This window comes from Podarcis erhardii, assembly GCF_964252035.2.
Source record: "Podarcis erhardii genome assembly, chromosome: Z".
In the NCBI taxonomy this organism is placed as follows: domain Eukaryota; kingdom Metazoa; phylum Chordata; class Lepidosauria; order Squamata; family Lacertidae; genus Podarcis; species Podarcis erhardii.
This window is the reverse complement of record NC_138504.1, coordinates 8,167,588-8,187,564: the sequence shown is the minus strand read 5'-3', so window position 1 is coordinate 8,187,564 and position 19,977 is coordinate 8,167,588. Positions and strand designations below refer to the sequence as shown.

Below are 19,977 nucleotides of genomic sequence, written 5' to 3'. Positions count from 1 at the left end.
CAACCTGGAGTGTTGTCAGATCGTAGTCCTTAGGCCTGAACCCCAAATCTATTGAGGTGGCCCCAAACTCTTTTGCCCTTTCCCACCTTTTCTCAACATTATTTTTCAAAGAAACCTTGCTCATAGGGTTAGTCTGCAAAGCGCAGCATGGAGGAGACCCCAGCCACCCCGCCTAAATTCCCCAGAAGCACCCATCCATACAAATCAGGCAATGCAAATTTTATGCAAATGCACACTCATGCACCTGTGTCCCAAATCCGTTAAGTAGTTTGCAACACCCCTGATCATAACACTGGAGTATAAGATTATGAGGAAAGGGTGGGGGGAATAGGAAGAATGCATTTCCCCCCTTCTGGTTTTCCTCCGAGGGCTTCTATTCAAGGAGCTGTGCACTGAAGTAAATATTTAGAAAGCTCATCAGTTGTGTAAAGCTAAGAATTACACTGTATACAAGAAACAGTTTTGGGTTTTTTAAAAGCACACACACCAGAACTGAAAACAAAAAAACCCACTCTTAAATTGGTAATTTTGAGTGGCAAAAAAGTGAATTCCGTTTAAGCTTAGAATAAGCTCTTTGTGCCTGACCCGCCTCCTTCAACTGAAGCTGCACAATGAACTTGTTTGGGCAGCAGCCAAAGCTAGCCTAGGCTCAGCCCCCCCAATTTTTTAAACAAGGAGATCCCATTGTGCTTAAGGGACCGGGAGGAATTACGATGCAAATGGTGAACACTTGCTTCCTTGTTCTCCTCCTCTCATATCCTCCCTGCAGTATTGCTGAGGCAGCATTTGTGTAAGGGGCGGGGAGCTGGGCCGCTGCCACTTAGACAATTCTCGTCTTAAGGGTCTGGTTACGCTTTGTGGATTTTCACTTCTGGAAAGGTGAGGAAATGGGAATATCTGGTTGCCTGGTAACAGTTCAGTATCAACATCAGAGACTGCTTTATACTGACTGAGACCCTTGGTCCATCTAGCTGACTGGCAGTCATTCTCCAGGGTTTCAGGCAGGGATCTCGCCCACCCATACCTGGAGATGCTGAGGATTGAACTTGGTATTAATCAGTATTAAGGTAACTTCATATGTTCCTATGAGATCCCTTAAGTGTATGCAGGCATCAGCTTGGCCAGCAAGAATTATAAGGAGCTAATATATTTTCTATGTTGTTTGGAAGGCTGATCTCTATCGGTCAGGGCGTAGTCATCACCCAGTTACAGGTGTCTGGGATAAACATTTGATCAGGTACTGCATGGATCCCAGTTGTCTGACTCTATAGTAAGCTTTCTCCTAAACTTACTTACTTTCTCTCTCTCTCTCTCTCTCTCTCTCTCTCTCTCTCTCTCTTTTTCTTGTGAAGAACTAGTTGAAAACCCATTTCACCCATGCAGTTTTTTCTGAAGACTTAGGGAATCATAGAATTGTAGAGTTGAAAGGTACCCCAAGGCCCAACCCCCTGCAATGCAGGAATCTCAACTAGAGCATACGTGATAGATGGCCATCTAACCTCTGCTTAAAAACCTCTAATGAAGGGGAGTCCACTAAGACATAAACTCCATGTCTGGTTTGACTCACTGGTATAATTCTTCACACTCATTCAAAGTCCTTGATGAATAGCAAAATGTGATGAATAGCAAAATGTGATCCTCCCTGCTTTTTTTTTTTTTAAGGTGTTTAATCAAGTAACATTTCACTTTTCCTAAAGTGACATCTGGCTGTAGTTGTTCCTGTCCCAGGCACTGGACATCAAGACACAATTTGCAAGCTACGGTTACTTGTTTCTTTGAGTCTTTCAGAAGCAGAGACTTCTGCAGACAAGATGAGCTCTGGTTTTAGCAAGTGCTGGAAAAAATGCCTTAAAAAAAAGAGTTCCACATAATTCTTTCCACAACCAGCTGGCCATGTTCCACACCATCTGGGACTCTCTTTCAAGCCAACTGGCTTATAAGACCATGTTAAAGGTCCTACTGGCCCATTAATGTGCTGAGATGCAGGTGATTCTAATCATTAAGGTTAGAGTTCTGTATCACCCTTCTCTACAGAAATATACGGCTATCTACATAACTTATTTCCTACAAAAAGATTCACCTTTCCCTTTTGGGTAGATTTCCTCTTGTTTATTGTTTCCATTCTTTAGACTTGACTACCCTTTCTTTATTCTCTTATCATCTCAGTGGCCCATAAAGCTCACTTTGCACTGAAGCAACTGGGTTCAGTTTGAACTATTCCACATCAGTGACAAATGTCCTCATGAAAGGGTTTTAGCTGAATTTCTTCAATGGAGCTGGACACTGTGACAACCAAAAGTGTCAGTGAATAAGAGACCATTCGCTTGGGGTAACCACATAAAACCAGTCCAAGACCCTTAAAAAGAGGCGTAAGACAAGGAGATAGCTAATCACCTAAGCTATCTACAGTCAGCTTGGAAGATGTATTTAAAAAGCTAAGGTAGTTAGAAAAAGGAATCAATGGAAGATATTAAATCATATACAATATGCAGATGATATAGTTATAACAGTCGAAAGTAAAAAAAAAAAAAAAACTACAAGAAATGCTGGAAGAACAAAGTGAAGAAAAAAAAGGTATGAAAATGAATCTAGCCAAGATTAAAATAATGTTTGAAGAAGAGAATGATATACTATTTTAAAACAAAGAAACAAAGCACATTGAAGAAAACATTAATTTAGGATAAAAAAAATCATATTGAGAGCAGAAAACCAAACAAAATAGGGAGGAAAATAAAACAATCCTGGGCAGCCTTTGGAAAACACAGCTTTAAGATGAAAAACAGAAATATTTCCTTCGACTTGAAAACTAAAGTGTTTAATAATAATAATAATAATGATTTATTACTTATACCCTGCTCATCTGGCCAGGCCTCCCCAGCCACTCTGGGTAGCTCCCAACAGAATATTAAAAACACAATAAAACATTAGACATTAAAAACTTCCCTAAACAGGGCTGCCTCCAGATGTCTTCTGAAAGTCAGAGAGTTGTTTATTTCTTTGACATCTGATGGGAGGGCGTTCCACAGGGCGGGCGCCACTACCAAGAAGGCCCTTTGCCTGGTTCCCTGTAACCTCACTTCTCTCAGTGAGGGAACCACCAGAAGGCCCTCAAAGCTGGACCTCAGTGTCCGGGCTGAACGATGGGGATGGAGACACTCCTTCAGGTATACTGGGCCAATTACCTGTGCATATTACCTGTGATGTCTAATAGTGGAGAAAAACAGTCCATGGACTTCAGCTAGATTGGTAAAGAAAAAGCAATTTATATGCGTTGTATATGCGATATAACATTGTGACACCGATGGCACTGTGGAACCCAATTTTTCTCTACCTGTTTCTCTGTTTAAATTTACAACGCGTTTAGCTAAAACACTTCTTTGATGTGTCTAGATCCAGCCCATGACACAGAGAAGTATGAACACCTCCAGAATAACACCACATGCTCTAAAATGAGCAATGTTCTGAGAAAGAAAAACTAACAACTGGATGTAACAAAGATAGAAAGTTATGGCTGTAGTGGAAAAGGCCATGAAGTTAAAATGGACAAATGCAGGACTTGCAGCAAGAGGTGCTTCAGGTCAAAGGAATAAAACAGTGTCAGTATGGAGGCCCTACAATCTCAAAAGACCAAGGAGACAACCGCCTATGTGAAGGGTGGATAATCTAAAACTTGCAGCAGGTTTTATGTGGATGCAGGAAGCAAACAATGGATGTGAGATGTGGCAAAAGAAGCAGCAGAAACAGAATATAAACAGCTGTCTTGATGAAATTTCAGAGAACTTGGATAATTGAGTTTGGATAAGTGGGCATCAAGTCACAGGGTTTCTCCCTTCATTGCTAAATTAAGATTAACATAAACTAGCAAAGCTTTGTGGATCAACAGGGACATTATGAGAGCAATGACAATCAGAAGTGAAGATCCAATTAATGTGGACACTGAAATGATCAAAAGGTATCCTAATTTATGCTGTGAACTGCCCCGAGATCTACAAATGAAGGGTGGTATACAACTTTAATAATTTTTTTTATTCATTTTATTCATTTTTATTAAAGGGACAGGGGTCATATCTCAACAGAAGAGCTAGGGATGTAAGGAGACAATGACTTCTGTCCCATTTTTTGTTCATTGCAATCAGCAGTGTTTCTGTGTTGCTACAGTTCGGAGTCTTACGTTATTCAATTTGCTATGAACTATGGCTGGAACTAATGTAATTAATTACATAATGTAATTAATTACATAATTACTTTCCATGAATTTCAGTGGAAGGGAAACACCAAAAACAATGCAGAAAATAGCACAATTGTTTACATAATGCTTAGTGACTAAAAATAATGATGACAGAAAATAACAATGAATTCTGCCTCGAATTCACTTGTGTGATTTGCACTTGTGACCTCAGACAATCATGCCTTCAGATCTAGGCTTATTCCGCAGAGAAGACTTGAAAGGTTTCATCTTCCACATTATCTGTTTGTTATATGAACCCTAGGTGGTATTTGCCAAAGACTGTCATTGATGGAAAGGAAAAAAAGGAATCTGTGCATTTCAATCCAGCTGAATTCTTCAGGGAATGCTTTTGGGTGATCATCAAAGCAGCAGAGACAGTCAAATGGGGAACATCCCTTGGTGATGAAAATCACAGGCAAGGAAGTCCCTTGGAGGATTTTCAGAAGAGGCTCTGCTACCCTGCTGATATGCTGTACATTTTCAACCATTCTCTCAAAAGACAGCTTTGGATAGTTATGATGGTAAAAGAGAGAGAGAGAGTTCCCCCCTTTGCTTCAGGAAGAATTGCTTTTCCGCATCAGGTGTATACCTTCTTAACTATCTAGGGATTGTGTGCCAGTTTGGAAGTGGTGGAGGTGGCAGGATATGCCAAGTGTTTTCCAGTAAAAAAAATTCAGATTGATACTAGTGGGTTGTTATTCCTGCATAAAGCCACTTAGGCTGCGTGAACAGATTCACATTCTCTCCTCCCCACCTCCAGCCCTGCCAGTCCTGTCCAGTTCCATTGTTTTGCCTGGTGGTTACTGCTTCAACACTATTTCCCTCGATACCATTGCTTCCACCTGGATTAGCCTGATGAGTGATATGAACCAATCAGGGATCATCTAGCAAACATAATGATGATACACCATTTTGTGACAAGATGAGATCTTGCTATATGACGCGGGTGAGGACTTGAGATTACATGAATGGGAACATTTCCTTAAGTGGCAAATGAAGAAGAAGAAGAAGAAGAAGAAGAAGAAGAAGAAGAAGAAGAAGCCGCCAAAACAGCAGTGGGGCCGGGGGAAGAGGGGAAATAAGCATTGGTGAAATGGTATGTGACAGAACAGTCTTTTTCAGCTAAGATCTTTAAGCTAAGGAGCCTGCATAATTTACTAATGAGCAAGAAAACTGAGCAGGTCCAGGGGAGTATGATTTTGGTAGGATCCAATCCAGAGTTTACTTGCATGGGCTAAGGAGCTCATTTTCACAGAGATTCTCTCAGTATTGCTCATTATTGTTCTGCTGGTTTTATATTTCTTGGATTTTGCTATGGGTTCTGGCAAGAGTTCCGGATACTGAAATATACATTCACAATAGCACTTAATGAGCAACACACTTCCCTTTATATGACATTTATATTCCTGTGAAAGGTTTGAGGGGAGAGGGGATAGTAAGATATAAATTCAAAGAACCATCACCCTCAGTCTTTAATGAAAAGTGATAATAATAAAAACATTATTATTAAATTTTTTTAAAACCTTGTAAAATTCAGCAAAGATAGGGGGAAAAAAAAATAAAAAAAAAATTCAGGTGCCTTCTGGGAGTCTTATTTAAATTTAGTTTGTGGTGGGGTACTTTTTTTGTTTTAACTGGAAAAATAGAAAATATAAGCCTCTCCTTTCCTGACTGCAGAATTCCAAAAATATGCATCAGGGAGAACAAAGGCTTCTGGCATGTCTGTGTATTCTGTAGATATCACAAGTAAACCCATTTCTGGGCTATACCTTTTCATACAGAAGAAAAAGTTTTCTGTATTCTGAGAGAAGGAACATTTATCTACGCAAGCCTTAGCCCCCAACACACAACCTGAAGTGGCACAGCCCAGTCACAGGTTGAACACCTCAGCGAAAGCAGGGCCTCGACGGTCAACTCGCACGGCTGTCCTGCAGTGATATCATATTCAAGAAATCTCCATAGTGGGAACTGCCACTGAACTGCCATTGTTTCAGTGCTAATTATTCTTGCTATTGTAACAACCCTTTGCAGACTAGGGTGCTTCAGCCACTGGGTGGATCTCATGCAGATGAACCCAGTGGCAGCCCAGAGGACCTCCAGTTGCCACAGATAATTAAACCAGTCAATGCGCTTCTGTGGAAGCATATTTTGCAGTGCATGAAACCAAGAGGATGCCCTCAGTGCTGCTATCCTCTCTGAGGGTCTAACGTGTGATTAATGTTTGGTGAAATTGCGGAGGGTGGGGAGCGCTGTTTCAAATGAAATGAATGTTGAATACAGCTTCAGTTGTTTGTTTACCTTGTAGGGTTCTCCAAAGAGGTTAAAGCCAGATGTAAAGAAGTCTTCATCCTGCTGGACCTCTTGATTTCTCCGTTCCCATTCTTTCCTCTTTAGTGCGTTCCGATCTTGTTCATAGTGACTAGAATTATAAAAAGAAAGAGAAGCTGTTATTCTTCTTCGTACCAAGACATTGTTCTTACCAGTTTTAAGTAGAAAGCCTTGCCCAGACTCATAATACCCAGCTGCCAGTTATTCAGGTGGGCCACCGGATCCAGACTTTCCTGTCTCCAGGACTGGAGGTCCCTGTACCAGCTGCAGAGGTTTGCACCAGGTTTTCAGTTTTACCGCAACTGTCTTTAAACTTGTTACAAAAACCCTGTTGTAAATACAAATCAACACGTTGCTCGTAAACAACTATCCCCCCCAGTTGTTTTTGCAGTTTGACTAGATTGCATTTAGTATTCACTGTAATGTTAGCTTAGTTTAGACCCAATTCTGGCAGATAGGGCTGGGTGATATCTGGTTTTCAGCATCGTGATATATCACCAGCTAAACATTGTGATATACTGATATATCAACAATGTCTGATGTAAGAATGGAGCTATGTAGAGGCATTGGCTGGCTTCACAGTTTTTCTTACATTGTGATTTTTGCATGCCACACACAATACACATACCATGATTCTCAATATATTGCCAGGTCAAAAATTATGAAACTGATACAGACTTCAAACCAGTTTTGGACAATATATCAATGTCGCCAGCCCTATTGGCAGGTGTGAAAATCTAAATCAAAGCATAGAGTCAACATGGTGCTATAGTCAGACTTTCTTGCTTACATAAATTGTCTAATAAAACAATTCACAGGTAGAGAAAAAACAACAACACATTTCTGTCTGCTGTCCCCTGCAAAGGAATTTCCAGAAAGTTTACATTTCTAGAGGGGTAGGTTGCAGGTGAAGGGAAGATCTGAAAGCTTGGAGAGCTGGTACCAGACTGAATAGACATTTCTGGGATGGATGGGCCAACAATCCAAACTGGCATAAGGCAACTTCCTGAATTGAACCCAGAGCCTTCTTCCTAGATAGGATGTACTTCACCATGTTTTCATAGGCAAAATACCATCATAACTACAGTAGTTTAAACTGTTCTATCTATCTATGGCAAGCAGGGCTACATGTGTAGGAGACATTTTAATAAGAGAAATTTATGCAACCAGAATATTGTAACAGGAGCTTTGTTTTAATTTAAAAAAAACCCACTTTTATTGCTGCTTTACGTGTTTAATTAAATCCCACCAATCTAATCCAGTCTGACATAAATCATTACTAAAAACATAATTATATAGTAAATAAGCAATATACCATTTACTATTTTCTAGTAGGTTAAAAAGTAGATTAATAAAAATCAAGCTCTATAATTGCTCAAATCAATGTACATAATTATAGTCTGTCCTTCTAGGTAGCACAGAGATGTAACAAATGGGATGCATTGGCTGTTAGTTGTAAATCAGCACTTTAAAACAGAATGGTTGTGTTGACAAGTCTGAGAGAGATCCTTTGTTTAGGAAATAAAACAAATGAGAAACTTGATTTTAAGATTCCAGTTACTACACACCAAAAGCTTCTTGCTTTATCATTAAATGATTTGTGTGAATTGACTTTAAATTGTATATTGGCAGCCAAGTCTTAAACATTTGCACCAAGATATCTGCTTGAGCAAATCCATCAAAATGGACCTTGGTGGAATGTTTTAGGAACACAGGAAGCTGCCTTCTACTTAGCCAGATCAACCAGTATTGTCTGCACTGACTGGCAGCACTATACCATGGTTTCAGGCAGGAGTCTTCTACATGTCCATCACTGAGCTGTGACCTTTCCACAACTGATAACAGGGCAGTGCACCTGAGAGCAGCAGACTTGTAAGGGGGACATAGGGGAGGCTGTATGATGCACACAGCTCTGTCCTCAAGCAATTTTTGCTGCCTTAGGCTGCTGCCTCATTCTGCTTCATGGTGGGGCTGGTTCTGAGAAAGTGTAGGTGGAGTGGGTAAGTAGCCTGGGGGTACGTCTGGTTCCTTTGCTGTCACCTGAGGCTCAGGTTGCCTCATTGGCGTGGAGTGAGTGCCTTCCATTAGCTTCAACTGGTGACCCAACTGTGTCCCTATCTCGACAGAGATAGCCTAATTTGTGTTGTCTACCTCAAAGTTAGAACCTCTCAGATGGGCACCATTACCATTATAGGGGAACAAAGGAGGTGTTCGTGGTGTATTCTGGAACCTTTTTTTCCCCCTAGAAAAATAGCACTGAATATAACCTAGATGTTACCAGAGCACAGACAACAGAAATTAGGCCATCCCTGTCCAGATAGGGACATGGTTGAGCCACTAGTCAAAGCTGATGGCACTCCTCACCCATGATTCACCCATGAATACAGCAGTAAAGAACCAGTATGCTGGCCCAAATTCTGTTTTCTGTTTCAGTGGGATTCCAAATGGATTATACCTGGAACCAGTTAACACAAAAATGAGCTCAAAGCTTCCACTGTATTCCATTAGGTTTCCAGAAGTGGCTTTTATGTCATGTGAAAACCCAAATATAACACAGAAATTAACAGGGGAATGTCGGTGAAACAGAATAAGCTCCCATGTGAATGAAGCCATCATTAGAAGGAAAAGCCATTTGGGTCTATACTTCCATGTTAAATAACACGACCAGTTTGCCAATGGAATGTGGCCGTGTGGGTTGGTGGAGGATTAAGACCTTAACTCACCCTCACAACTTACTACCTGTCAAGTCCAGCTGCCATACTTCATGCTCAACTGCACATCCCTTTTACTTTTTGCCTATGGGTTTGGAAACTGCTAAGAAGATAACAGAACATCCATGGGGTGCATTTGGTCCAGATGTTCTAGCTGCTGGCCCCTCATTTACAGCTTTTAGCCTGATGCCCAACACATTTCTTTATCTTTCATCTGAATGAGTCAAAACTGATGGGTTGAACTTACTGGGTAAAGCTTTTTCTCCTTGTGCCTTTCAAGAAACAGTAGGCACCTCCTACCCATTTTGCTCCTGTCTACTTTGAGTCAAGCCCAAGGAGACCACAAAGTGCTCCTCTTGAGACACTGCAGGAGTCACATAGTTCAAAATACACTGAAGTGGGTGAGAGCAGAGATGGTGAACCTGCTTCTTAATGTGGATTACAGCACCTTTGAGAACTTTTACTGCTATGTATTCTCAGATCAATGAGCTGTGGTTGAGATTCCAACCATACATTCACTGTGATGTCACAAAGCACACGGCATAGCTGAAATCCAACAGTGTTGTGCTTCTGTGTGTCTCTGTGTGGGGGTGCTGTCAAGTCCCACTGTCATAAAGTCACAACATGCTTTGCAGCCAGTGATTTTGGCTTCCCATTCCAACTATTTTGGAGAAGGATGAACTACATTGCAATTATGTTCTCTGATGCTGCGCTACTTGTTAAGAGTAGAAGTCACACACAGGAGCAGGTAGTTACATATCTGAACCCATTCACAATGTGCTCTCAAGCCTTATAATGCACAGTCACTTCAGATCTGTTTGATAGAAGATGGTGAGTTCTGAACCCCAGACCACACTGCTGCCACAGATAACACTCACAGTCAAAAACAGGTATTTTCTCTCCCTCTGCTGTCTCTATTACTTTCTATCTGAACTATACATTTAAGCAGAATCATATCCCTTTAAGCAGTCACAGATTCCCCCAAGGAATCATGAGCAGTGTAGTTTGTAAAGGGTATTGAGAGTTGTTAGGAGACCCTATACCCTTCACAGCACTACAATTTCCCAAAGTGTCCTGGGAAGAGAAACTGATTTCTTAAACCACTCTGTAAATAGTAGCCTCCTAACAACTCTCAGCACCCTTAACAAACTACACCTCCCAGTATTAGCCTGCAGTAGCTCTGCCTCCATAGTTGGTGGCAGAAATGCTTCTGAATACCAGCTGCTGTAAAGTGCAGGAGGGGAGAGTGCTCTTGGGCTTGAGTCTTGCTTAAGGGTTTTCCACAGGGATCTGGGTAGCTACTGTAAGAACAGGGGGAAGCCATGACTGTTTAAAGTGGTATGATGCAGCTTTAATTGTATAGTGCAAATGGTGTTATATATGTGTGTGTTTGCATGCCTGTGTGTGCAGTATGCTGAGCAAGTACTGGCGGGACCCTTGGAAGGGTATCCAGCTATGTTTTACCCACTGAAATTAAGGAATCTAAGTCTTGGTCATTAATTTCAATGGATCTACTCTGAGTAAGACTAAAACTGGATACAACCCCAAGTATCTCGGGATGAATGGATAGATCTTAATCTTTCTTCACCTGTGCATGTAAGTTGTAGCCTACTTAATTTATCTCATGCAAGAGCCATTGAGAACTGACCCTACCCCTAATTGCAAAGGCAATTAACTTAAGTTCTACTGTTTGGTTTGATCTTATGCAAATATACATATATACATAGGCACACCACCCACTCTCACATATAAAAATTCACCTTCCAGACATGGTCACACATATACATGGTAAAGAACAATATATTCCCACATCTCTACTGGGAATGAATTTAATCTCCATTCTAGCTTTTCTGCACCAGGAAGATAACCCAATATCGATGTTTGCCTTTTCAGCTCAGCATGCCAATGTACTGAAAGATTCACACAGTGTGACATAATGAGGAATGAGCTGTGCTGTGATGGGGCTTTTGCAGGGTATAAAGTCACTGATTCCTCACTGAAGCCACAATTACTAATTTGAAGCGCTGTCTAATTAAAACCACAGCTATGTATTTAGCCTCTTGTTATACCTACTACAGTTTTATAATTACAGAGACCTCTTTATCTACTCAATTAAAGTTCTCCGGATGCAGGCAGGTTGTGTTTGAACCCAAACACCCAAAAGGGGCCAGAGGCGTCCCATGTAACCATCTCCTTGATGATTCCTTAGCTTTGCATTCTTGTTTTCACATGGAAAGAAAACAGAATACGGTAAATGAAACCACAATAAATGTACTGAGAATCTCAGGAGAGATACCCACACAGTGAAAGTTGCTCCCAGTACCTGTAGCTACACAGAAGCCAAGATACTTTACTGTTGCAGAAGATAAGGCTCAGCAAAACAGTAGGCTTTTGCAAATATAGAGAGATAGAAATACAAAGTATTTCTGATGCTCTAAACAAGTTCAGAGAATTAATAGATAACACCATCCAAGTAACACAGACTAACAGACTAACTGCAGACTCACAGACTAAGAAACACTGAGCTGACTGCTCAGATATCACAGATATAGTCAGCGCACTGGGCTATTATCATAGTAACTGGCTTGGCTGATCTTGCACCTTCGATTAGCTCATCCACAGGGTGATTTACACTCATGAAGGAAATTAACTTCTCATGTCCAGTTACTCCAACAAAATGTTCAGATTGAAATCTGGGGGAAATACAATTGCTTTCCCTGACTTCTTCTGCTCCTTCCTTCCTGAATTTGTCATGTGGGTAATCCTACCCAGCCAGGAATCACATAGTAATACTACATAGTACAACATTGTCATGTGATGACATGGTAAGATATCAGAAAATAAAACAATTGCTTAATCAGTTTTGACTACATTATGACATCACTGAGGGCAAGTGAAAGCTATGGAAAGTCTTCATTATGATAAAGATGGGGGGATTGCTGAGTAAAGGAGGTGTTTTCAGCATGGCTGAAAACTGTTATGAGGAATAGTGACTAGCATCAGTTCAGTTCAGCCCTGTTTAGGTTTGTTTGCATGCTACTGTCTTTACGTTGGCTTTAGTCCACTCACATGATCTGTTATCCTAAAATAAACTCAGATTTGTTTACCTATTACAGGGCTTGGGTAGGAAGAAGATGAATTTTCCTCCAAAAGAAAATTCCAATATTCTTTACTCATGTCTTGTTCATCTCTAGATACATGATCCTGGTATGCAGACATGGGTGGGGTGCCAAATTAAGGATTCTATAAGGACATCTACTGATTCATGACTGGCCTGAGATAGTTGCGGTGGGATGACAGGATGTGAGAGGCTGATTCCTTGACCCTCTCATGGTAGCAATCCAGAGATAACTTCCTCTGAAATAAGTTTAAGTTTTCCCTTTGCATGAAGCTACCTTGAAAGCTGCAGTGGTTCTCATAAGGAGACAGTTCAAATGTACTGTTTTAGGGTCCACTGTACAGCATCTGATTTGCATGCATAAGTTTCAAGCTTCACTCTCTGAAATCTCTCTATGAAGGGCTGAGAAAGAATCCTCCCTACAACCCTGTATTGCTACTGCCACTCAGTGTAGTCAATACTGATAGGGTTGCCAGCTATCCAGGTTTGCCTTGGCCCCTCCAGGTGGCAGATGGAGAGTTTGAATCTCCAGGTGGGCAAAAGCACTTTAAAAACTTTTTAAAATCATCAATCATTAGAGGCCATTCAAATCAGAGAATAATTAAAAAGTGGGATGGAGTGAAGGAATACATGAAAAAATATGGTTCTGGAACTGGAATATTAATAGATAATGTGTCAAATGTGCATGGGTAAGCAAGGCAATAATAAAATAATCAAATGAATAATTATTAAACTACAACAACACAACAAGATGGAAGAAGTAAAAAAAAAATTGAGATCACACATGGGTGAAGGGGAGTGGGGGGTATAGGGAAATTTATAAAAAATTCTAATATAATATTTCTAATTGTGTTGCATTTAACTATAGCAAAGGGAAGTCTATAGCAAATAGGTATATTTTAATCTAGTCAACTATGTAATAGGCTTATGTTACAAAACAAATATGGATATTGAATTTGCTGTTTGTAATTCTTTTTTGGTTTTGGAATAAAGTTTTTTTTTAAATAAAATAAAAACTTTTAAAAAGAAATTTTTAAAAAGAAAACCATAATCTGCGTGCAGCTTGCAAGCTTCAGCCTAGCAGGAGCTGGCTGCAAATTATTGCATAGGTTCTCGTGGTGGTGATGGTGAGGCTCTGTACTCCTTTACTTTCTCTATCCACCTCAGTCTCTGCAGTGGAGATGCAGAGTCCAGACTAGAGGAGGTATTTATTTCCATCTGAAGTGAAATGGAGACTAGATGGATTATTTCAGTGGAAAGTAGGTGGAGTGGGGGCTGGCTCAGAGGCAGAAGAAAAGAAAACATCAGATCAGGAAATTCACACTGCCATTTCAGCTATTTCCCCCACCCCTTCTGTCTCTGGGGCAGCCCCTTCCCCTGACATAATCCAATTGGGAACCCTAAACATGGGCATAATAAATCACTTTGGATATGTAAAAGAATAAAGTAATGCAGGGGAGGGAATACATTTTAGGAAAAAAATAGTTTTCCAACCTAAAATCTGGATTGAAGACAGCTATACTGATTCACAAAAGGGCGTTTTTTTTGCTAATCCAGTTGTACTTTTGACCACCACCCCTGACACTACTGAGATCTTAAACAAAGAGCTTGGGGAGTAGGCTGTGACCATGTGTAAAGTAGGTACAGTATTTGGAAAGGTCTGCTCTTGGTGTGAAAATATAATCCTTGCATTTTTTACTTGGGCTGACTACAACTTCCATCATGAATGCAAAACTTCCACTGTACCTGGGAACACCTTTAGCTAAGATTTCTAGCTTAATATCCAAGAAGTGACATATCTGCTCATTTGTCAGACTTCCTGTGTTTAACTTCAATGAAAGGTTGGAAATGGAAAAGTGGGGAGGGAGAACAGAACGGAGTATCCTGCATAATGGCTGGCTGGCTATTTGTCCCATGCGTTTTGTTGCAGGACCTACTTGATTTAATATAAAAGCAAGCTTGTGAGCAGTCCAGGGCCATTATTAATCAGTAACAGGTTTAAAACAAATTTCCAGAGGGACAGCTGTGTTAGTTAGGTTGCAGCAAAAGCAACAAAGAGTCTTGTGACACCTTAATGAAGACTAAACAATTTTGAGGCAAACACACTTAAAGACTTTTTAAAAAGACTAATAAATTTAAAACAGCTATCTCCTCAGGAAACTTTCGCTCCTGCTGGCTCCAATTCTACTGTTTAATAACATCACCACTTAACAGACAGTTGAATCAGATTAATCACAGTACAGCATGTTCATTAAGAAAATGGTATGCAATGCACATATTTTGTCTATACACATTTACGCATCATTTCCGATTTTGCCAGAATGACTACCTCATTCAAACAAATATTTATCACTGTGCTTCAAAATCAATCTTTTGTCTATTAAATATAGATGGTTCTATCTTTGATGTTCAACAGTTACATGCCAAAGCCCTCAAGATGACCATTTTTTTTATTTACAAAGTGCTAAATCTGTCCAAGATTTGCATAATGTAACGTGACAAATGACAGCACATTTGATACAAAAATAAGAGATTAAAGTATATCTACGAAAACACCCACTGCAGGACCCAAAGGCAGTTTATGGAAATTTTAGTTGTAGAGTTGAAATCAGGATTTCCCTTTGCATCTTCCTTTCTCTTGTCTGAAGCCTATCAAATCACCCCCAACCACCCACCCTGCACACACACAGACACACATTGTCAAAATCGTGCAACGTCAATTGTGTTTCAGTGTCAGTTTGGAACAAAATTCTGGTGCAGTCTCTGGAGGAAATAAATGACAAGATCAGATGGTGTTCCTAGTCCCTCGTGCAAACCTTGGGCATGCAGTCTTTCAATGCAGGCCATAGGGAACATAGCAAGCTGCCTCATACTGAGTCAGACCATTGGTCCATCTAGCTCAATACTGTCTACACTGCTGGCGGCAGCAATCCAGGATTTCGTACAGGAGTCTCTTTTAGCCCTACCTGGAGATGCCAGGAACTGACCCTGGGACCATTTGCCTGCCAGGCACATCCTCTGCTATTGAGCGATGACATCTCCCCTAAGGGGGCCTCAGAGAATGGTCCAAGGGCAAACAATGCTTTTAGGTTTCAAGAAATTAAGCAGGTGTTTGCTCGAGAGCACCATGAAAGAAACTGGATCAACTTCATCAGGTTTTATGTGAATTAATTAAACTAAATAGTTTTAATTTGATTTCAAATAAAAATGCAATTAATTGTTACTGCTTTGAATCTTATTGTCTTATTATCTTCCTCAAGTGGCTCAAGACAACTGCTATTTTCAATAATGCTATTTATAGGGTAGGGTAAGGGTAACTGGGAATGGGTTTAGGGAACCAAGGGAGCACACCAGCCTGAAACATTTGGAAACCACTGGTCTGATAGAAATAACAACAATAGCTTTGCACAAAGAGGCCAGTTTGTGTGGCAACATACACTTCTATTCCCCAGGCAAGTAGTTCCCAAACTCCCTTCCCATCCCCTCCATGGGCTATTTGAAAATTGTTAAGGGTCCTGACGCAACACCAGATATTTTTGTTTTCCTGCCTGTTATAGTGATTGCCATGCATTGTGCTAGCTGCTGCATGGTTTTTGCATTACAAATTTAATTCCAATAATTCGTGTTATTGGAATGCTCTAGTTGAGATTGTTGCATTGTAGGGGATTGGACTAATGATGCTTAGGATCCCTTCCAACTCTATGTTTCTATTAAATTGTAATACAATAAAATATGTGCTTCTGACGCCTAATCCTCTTTCCACTCCTTTCAAGTCACTCCCCCCTGCCATTTCTGATCTGTCCCAGAACAGCCACTGCCCCTGTTCCTCTCAGACCACCTGAATTACCGGTAAGCTCATGAACTACGGTAAGGAGACTCTTGACCTAGAGCAAGCACTATGTGGAGAATAAATTGCCCCACCCCCCAGAACAGAAACTAATTGCACTTCCCTTAAAAGGGCTCTCTTCACTTTTGCTAGTTGCACCATACCTTTGTATTCCAAGACTTTCTGCATGCACAGTTGTTAGCCAGTAACTGTAAGTTAACTGTGGCTTAATTTTACACTGTTCCTGTTCTATCCTGATTTGAGTTATTTTTCTGGACTTTCTGGATTTTTATATACTCACTTGCAAACCCCCCTGTGACTTGGACAAAGGGCAGCGTATCCATCATCTAAATAAATAAATAAATATGCTAAAATGTCTCATGGAGTAGATGTAATAACTCACTGATCCCCATTACATCCAAAACCACATGGCATCTCACATAGACAACTCATTTCTCCCTATTAAGCATCACTTTGTTTTATGTTGTTGTTGTTGTTGTTGTTGTTTTAAATGAAATGGTTTATTTCATCCATCCCAGGTGGTTATTGTTTTCAGGAGATTTCAGTCTCATAACAAAATACAGGGGTTGAGATGGAGAACTGCAGGTATGAGAAAAGCTACCATTATTAGCAACAACAGCAACAAAAATCCATTTTGTCCATCTTCTCGAAAGCTGGCAAATGCAGAACTGAAGCTGAAATTCCATCCTCTTTCCTCCCCCACAAGGTATTCAGATTCTCCTTAGAGTCACAGCAGGGTACCTATCTAACACAGCCTCCTAATCCACATCCTTTATCCTGGATGTAATTTAACTGGTGCCAAGACTCCCTAATGAATTTCACACATGTGTACTTAAATTTGTTACAGCTTACCAGTTCAGTATGATAAGCAATAACTGGAATGCTGGATTTCATGTGTTCTCCTGCCAAGTATATAGCGGGCCCTACTAATGTCAGAGTATTGATACAGATTCATTAATTTGTGTTAATTTTCAGGTCCAGCTACACATAGAATGTTGGGGGATGGGTCTCTCTTATGATTAGCTGAATGTGCAAAAAATAAAATAAAAAATAGTGTTTTTACTGTTAACTGTTGTATTTCTCAAATTTAGCATACTAGAAAGAAAATACAAGTTGACAAGGTAGGATTGTAACAGCATGCCGAAGACATCCTGAATATGCATTGTTAACACAGCATCCACCATGGATATGTTATGTACATGTGCCATTATTCAAGAGATTAATGGGTCTTCTTAATTCTCAAACACATCTAGATGAGTGTCTCCCAAGCACTTTTTTTTAGTAAAAGAGAACAAGATGAAAAAGCAATGGATAACTGAAAAGAACATCAATCTGTTCTTGCATCACCAACATGCCCTACAACCTGTGTGCAAAGATTTCCAGGAAAGTACATCTCACAGAAAATTATGCATCTTACCACCAGTTGTTTCCCTGCTTAATAAATGAGTCTTGATTTCGCTGTTGCTGTTTTTCTTCCCATTGCACAACACTGTTCAACCATCATATGTTCACTGGGACCATTCTGATTGCAAAGTGAATGGACTCTGATTTACACAACCATTTGCCACCTTCTTTGAGATTTCTTTTCTGGCTCCCAGGGCTGACATCAATGTGGCATAACTGCCTAAGCACTTTATTTCACACCAGTTTTTGATCATTCAAACTGTTAACTAATCATTTTGAGAAACAGTATGCTGTTAAATAGGAAACAATCTAATTCTAATCAGCAGCCAGGATGTATACACTTACTTTTCTATGAATATAGCTCTGTTGCCAAATGTGATCTCACACCTAGACATATGGGAATGTGCCCTAGATTTAGCCTACTGTTGGCCTCACTTTCCACCCCAAAGGGGATTGGCCATCACTGGGTAGTATCCAATTTATTTAAGTCCATTGATTTCAATGGGTCTGCTCTGCGTATGGCTAACTTTGGACTGGGATGCAAACCCATTTACTGCTAGCCATAAGAAGAGCCTGATGAATCATGCCAATGGCTCATCTAGTCCAGCATCCTGTTCTCACAGTGCCCAACCAGATGCCTGTGGGAAACCCTCAAGCAAAAGCACTCACTTCTCATGTGGTTTCAGCAGCTGGTATTCAGAAGCACTGCTGCCTCCAACCATGGAGGTAGAGCATAGTCATCATGGCTAGCAGCCTTCAATAGCCTTATCCTCCATGAACTTGTCCAATCCTCTTTTAAATACATCCAAGTTGATGGCCAACATTGCTCCCTGAGGAGAGTGAGTTCCATAGTTTTACGGTGCACTGCATGAAGAAGCCCATTCTTTTGTCTCTCCAGAGTCTTCCAACACTCAGAGTCATTAGGTTTCCATTGGTGGGGAGGGATAAAAGCTGTTTTCCATGGATCTTCTCCACACCATGCATAAGGTTATAAACTTCTATCATATCACCTCTTACTCACATTTTCTCTATACTAAAAATCCCCAAGCACTCACAAGGGAGATGCTTCACCTCCTTGATCATTTTGGTTTTGTTGCATCAAAATGGTTAGAGCTGTTGAATCTCTCTTTGAAATCCAAGAGGCTTTCAAGTGCTTAACTTTGGCTAGATTGTGTCCTAACTGAATGACTCCAATGGAGAAATCTGCAATGTCAGACAAGTAGGCATTTTATTGCACAGTGCTTCTATCATTCTGTCTATTTACTAACACGTTACCTTCTCCACTTGGGAGGACTCACTTATGCAGTGTAATGGTACTTTGCCCAAGCTTTATCAACAATGCAAACTCTTCCAAGGTAAAGTCTAACAGTTTAATAAGATTACTCCTTCTTTTGCTCATCAATTATAGATTGAAGGAGCAATGCACTTATTGCCTTTGTAAGCTGCAGATGGATTCCCATTGATCCACAGGCCCCCAATACCGAGACGAACAGCTCTAGGAGTTCCAATATAAATTAATGCATTGGTTATGCAAGAATCTTCTGGGTGAGATTAATTACTTCTCAATAAATTAATTCTATCTCTGTTGAAGCCTTCCTTAATTGCTTCCACTTAGTATAGTAGCATCTGCTATAAAAATAAACAATTTGCTGATAAGAATGCAAGATGCCTTGCATTCCAAATTGCAAAAGTATATCTTACCTCTTTCAACACCTCCTTGGAACTGGGAAGCCACAGCTCCCCTGTGTGAGAAAGGGGGGGGGACCCAGGAATGTCTGAACAGGAACCACCTGTCTGCTGTGAGAAAGGGGGGGGGGACCCAGGAATCTCTGAACAGGAACCACCTGTCTGCTGGTCATTCCTTCCAGGTGGGACTCCTGGGCATTTGTTGCTGTTGTTTCCTCCTTAACAATGCTCTTGCAGTACTTAGAAGCTTCCAGCAACACCTGCTGCGTGTCTACACCCAGCTGAACTGGGTGATCAATCTGAACTGGTGGAAAAAGAGCAAGGGCAAAGAGGGCAAAGAGAGATATGTAGGGGTGGGGTAACAACTCTACTTTATCAAAGGGGGCAGTACAACATGGTGGTGGTTGCTGCCATATTCTCCCCCTGTTCAAATAGACTGGAAAGCCTTGGCAACAGTCCCCCTAGGTTGAAAATGCTGCTGGTCAATGACAGGTGGCAAAACAACAGCTATCCAGGACTTGATCCTGGATGAAGCTGGGGATGGTGGTAAAACTCTCTCAGCTTTGCCCTTTGGGGTTCTCTGTACAGCAGTATGCAAGGTCTGGGGTGTGGAATTGCAGTGGTCTACCGCGCTAGGGATGCGGGTGGCGTTGTG

The 19,977-nt window shown here is 40.7% G+C and overlaps 1 protein-coding gene across 7 annotated transcripts in view; it reads right to left on the bottom strand.

Moving 5' to 3' along the window:
- The window catches only part of AFF2 (ALF transcription elongation factor 2), a 392,916-nt gene that overhangs the window by 286,865 nt on the left and 86,074 nt on the right, over positions 1-19,977 (bottom strand). For 5 of the 7 annotated variants that reach the window (XM_081847863.1, XM_081847862.1, XM_081847864.1 and 2 more), the window contains exon 2: positions 6,527-6,647. In XM_081847863.1, coding sequence (XP_081703989.1) covers positions 6,527-6,647 — 121 coding nt within the window. Of the gene's footprint in view, positions 1-6,526; positions 6,648-9,514; positions 9,746-19,977 lie in introns of those variants that run through there. The other 2 variants (XM_081847866.1, XM_081847867.1) reach the window with 2 other exon arrangements.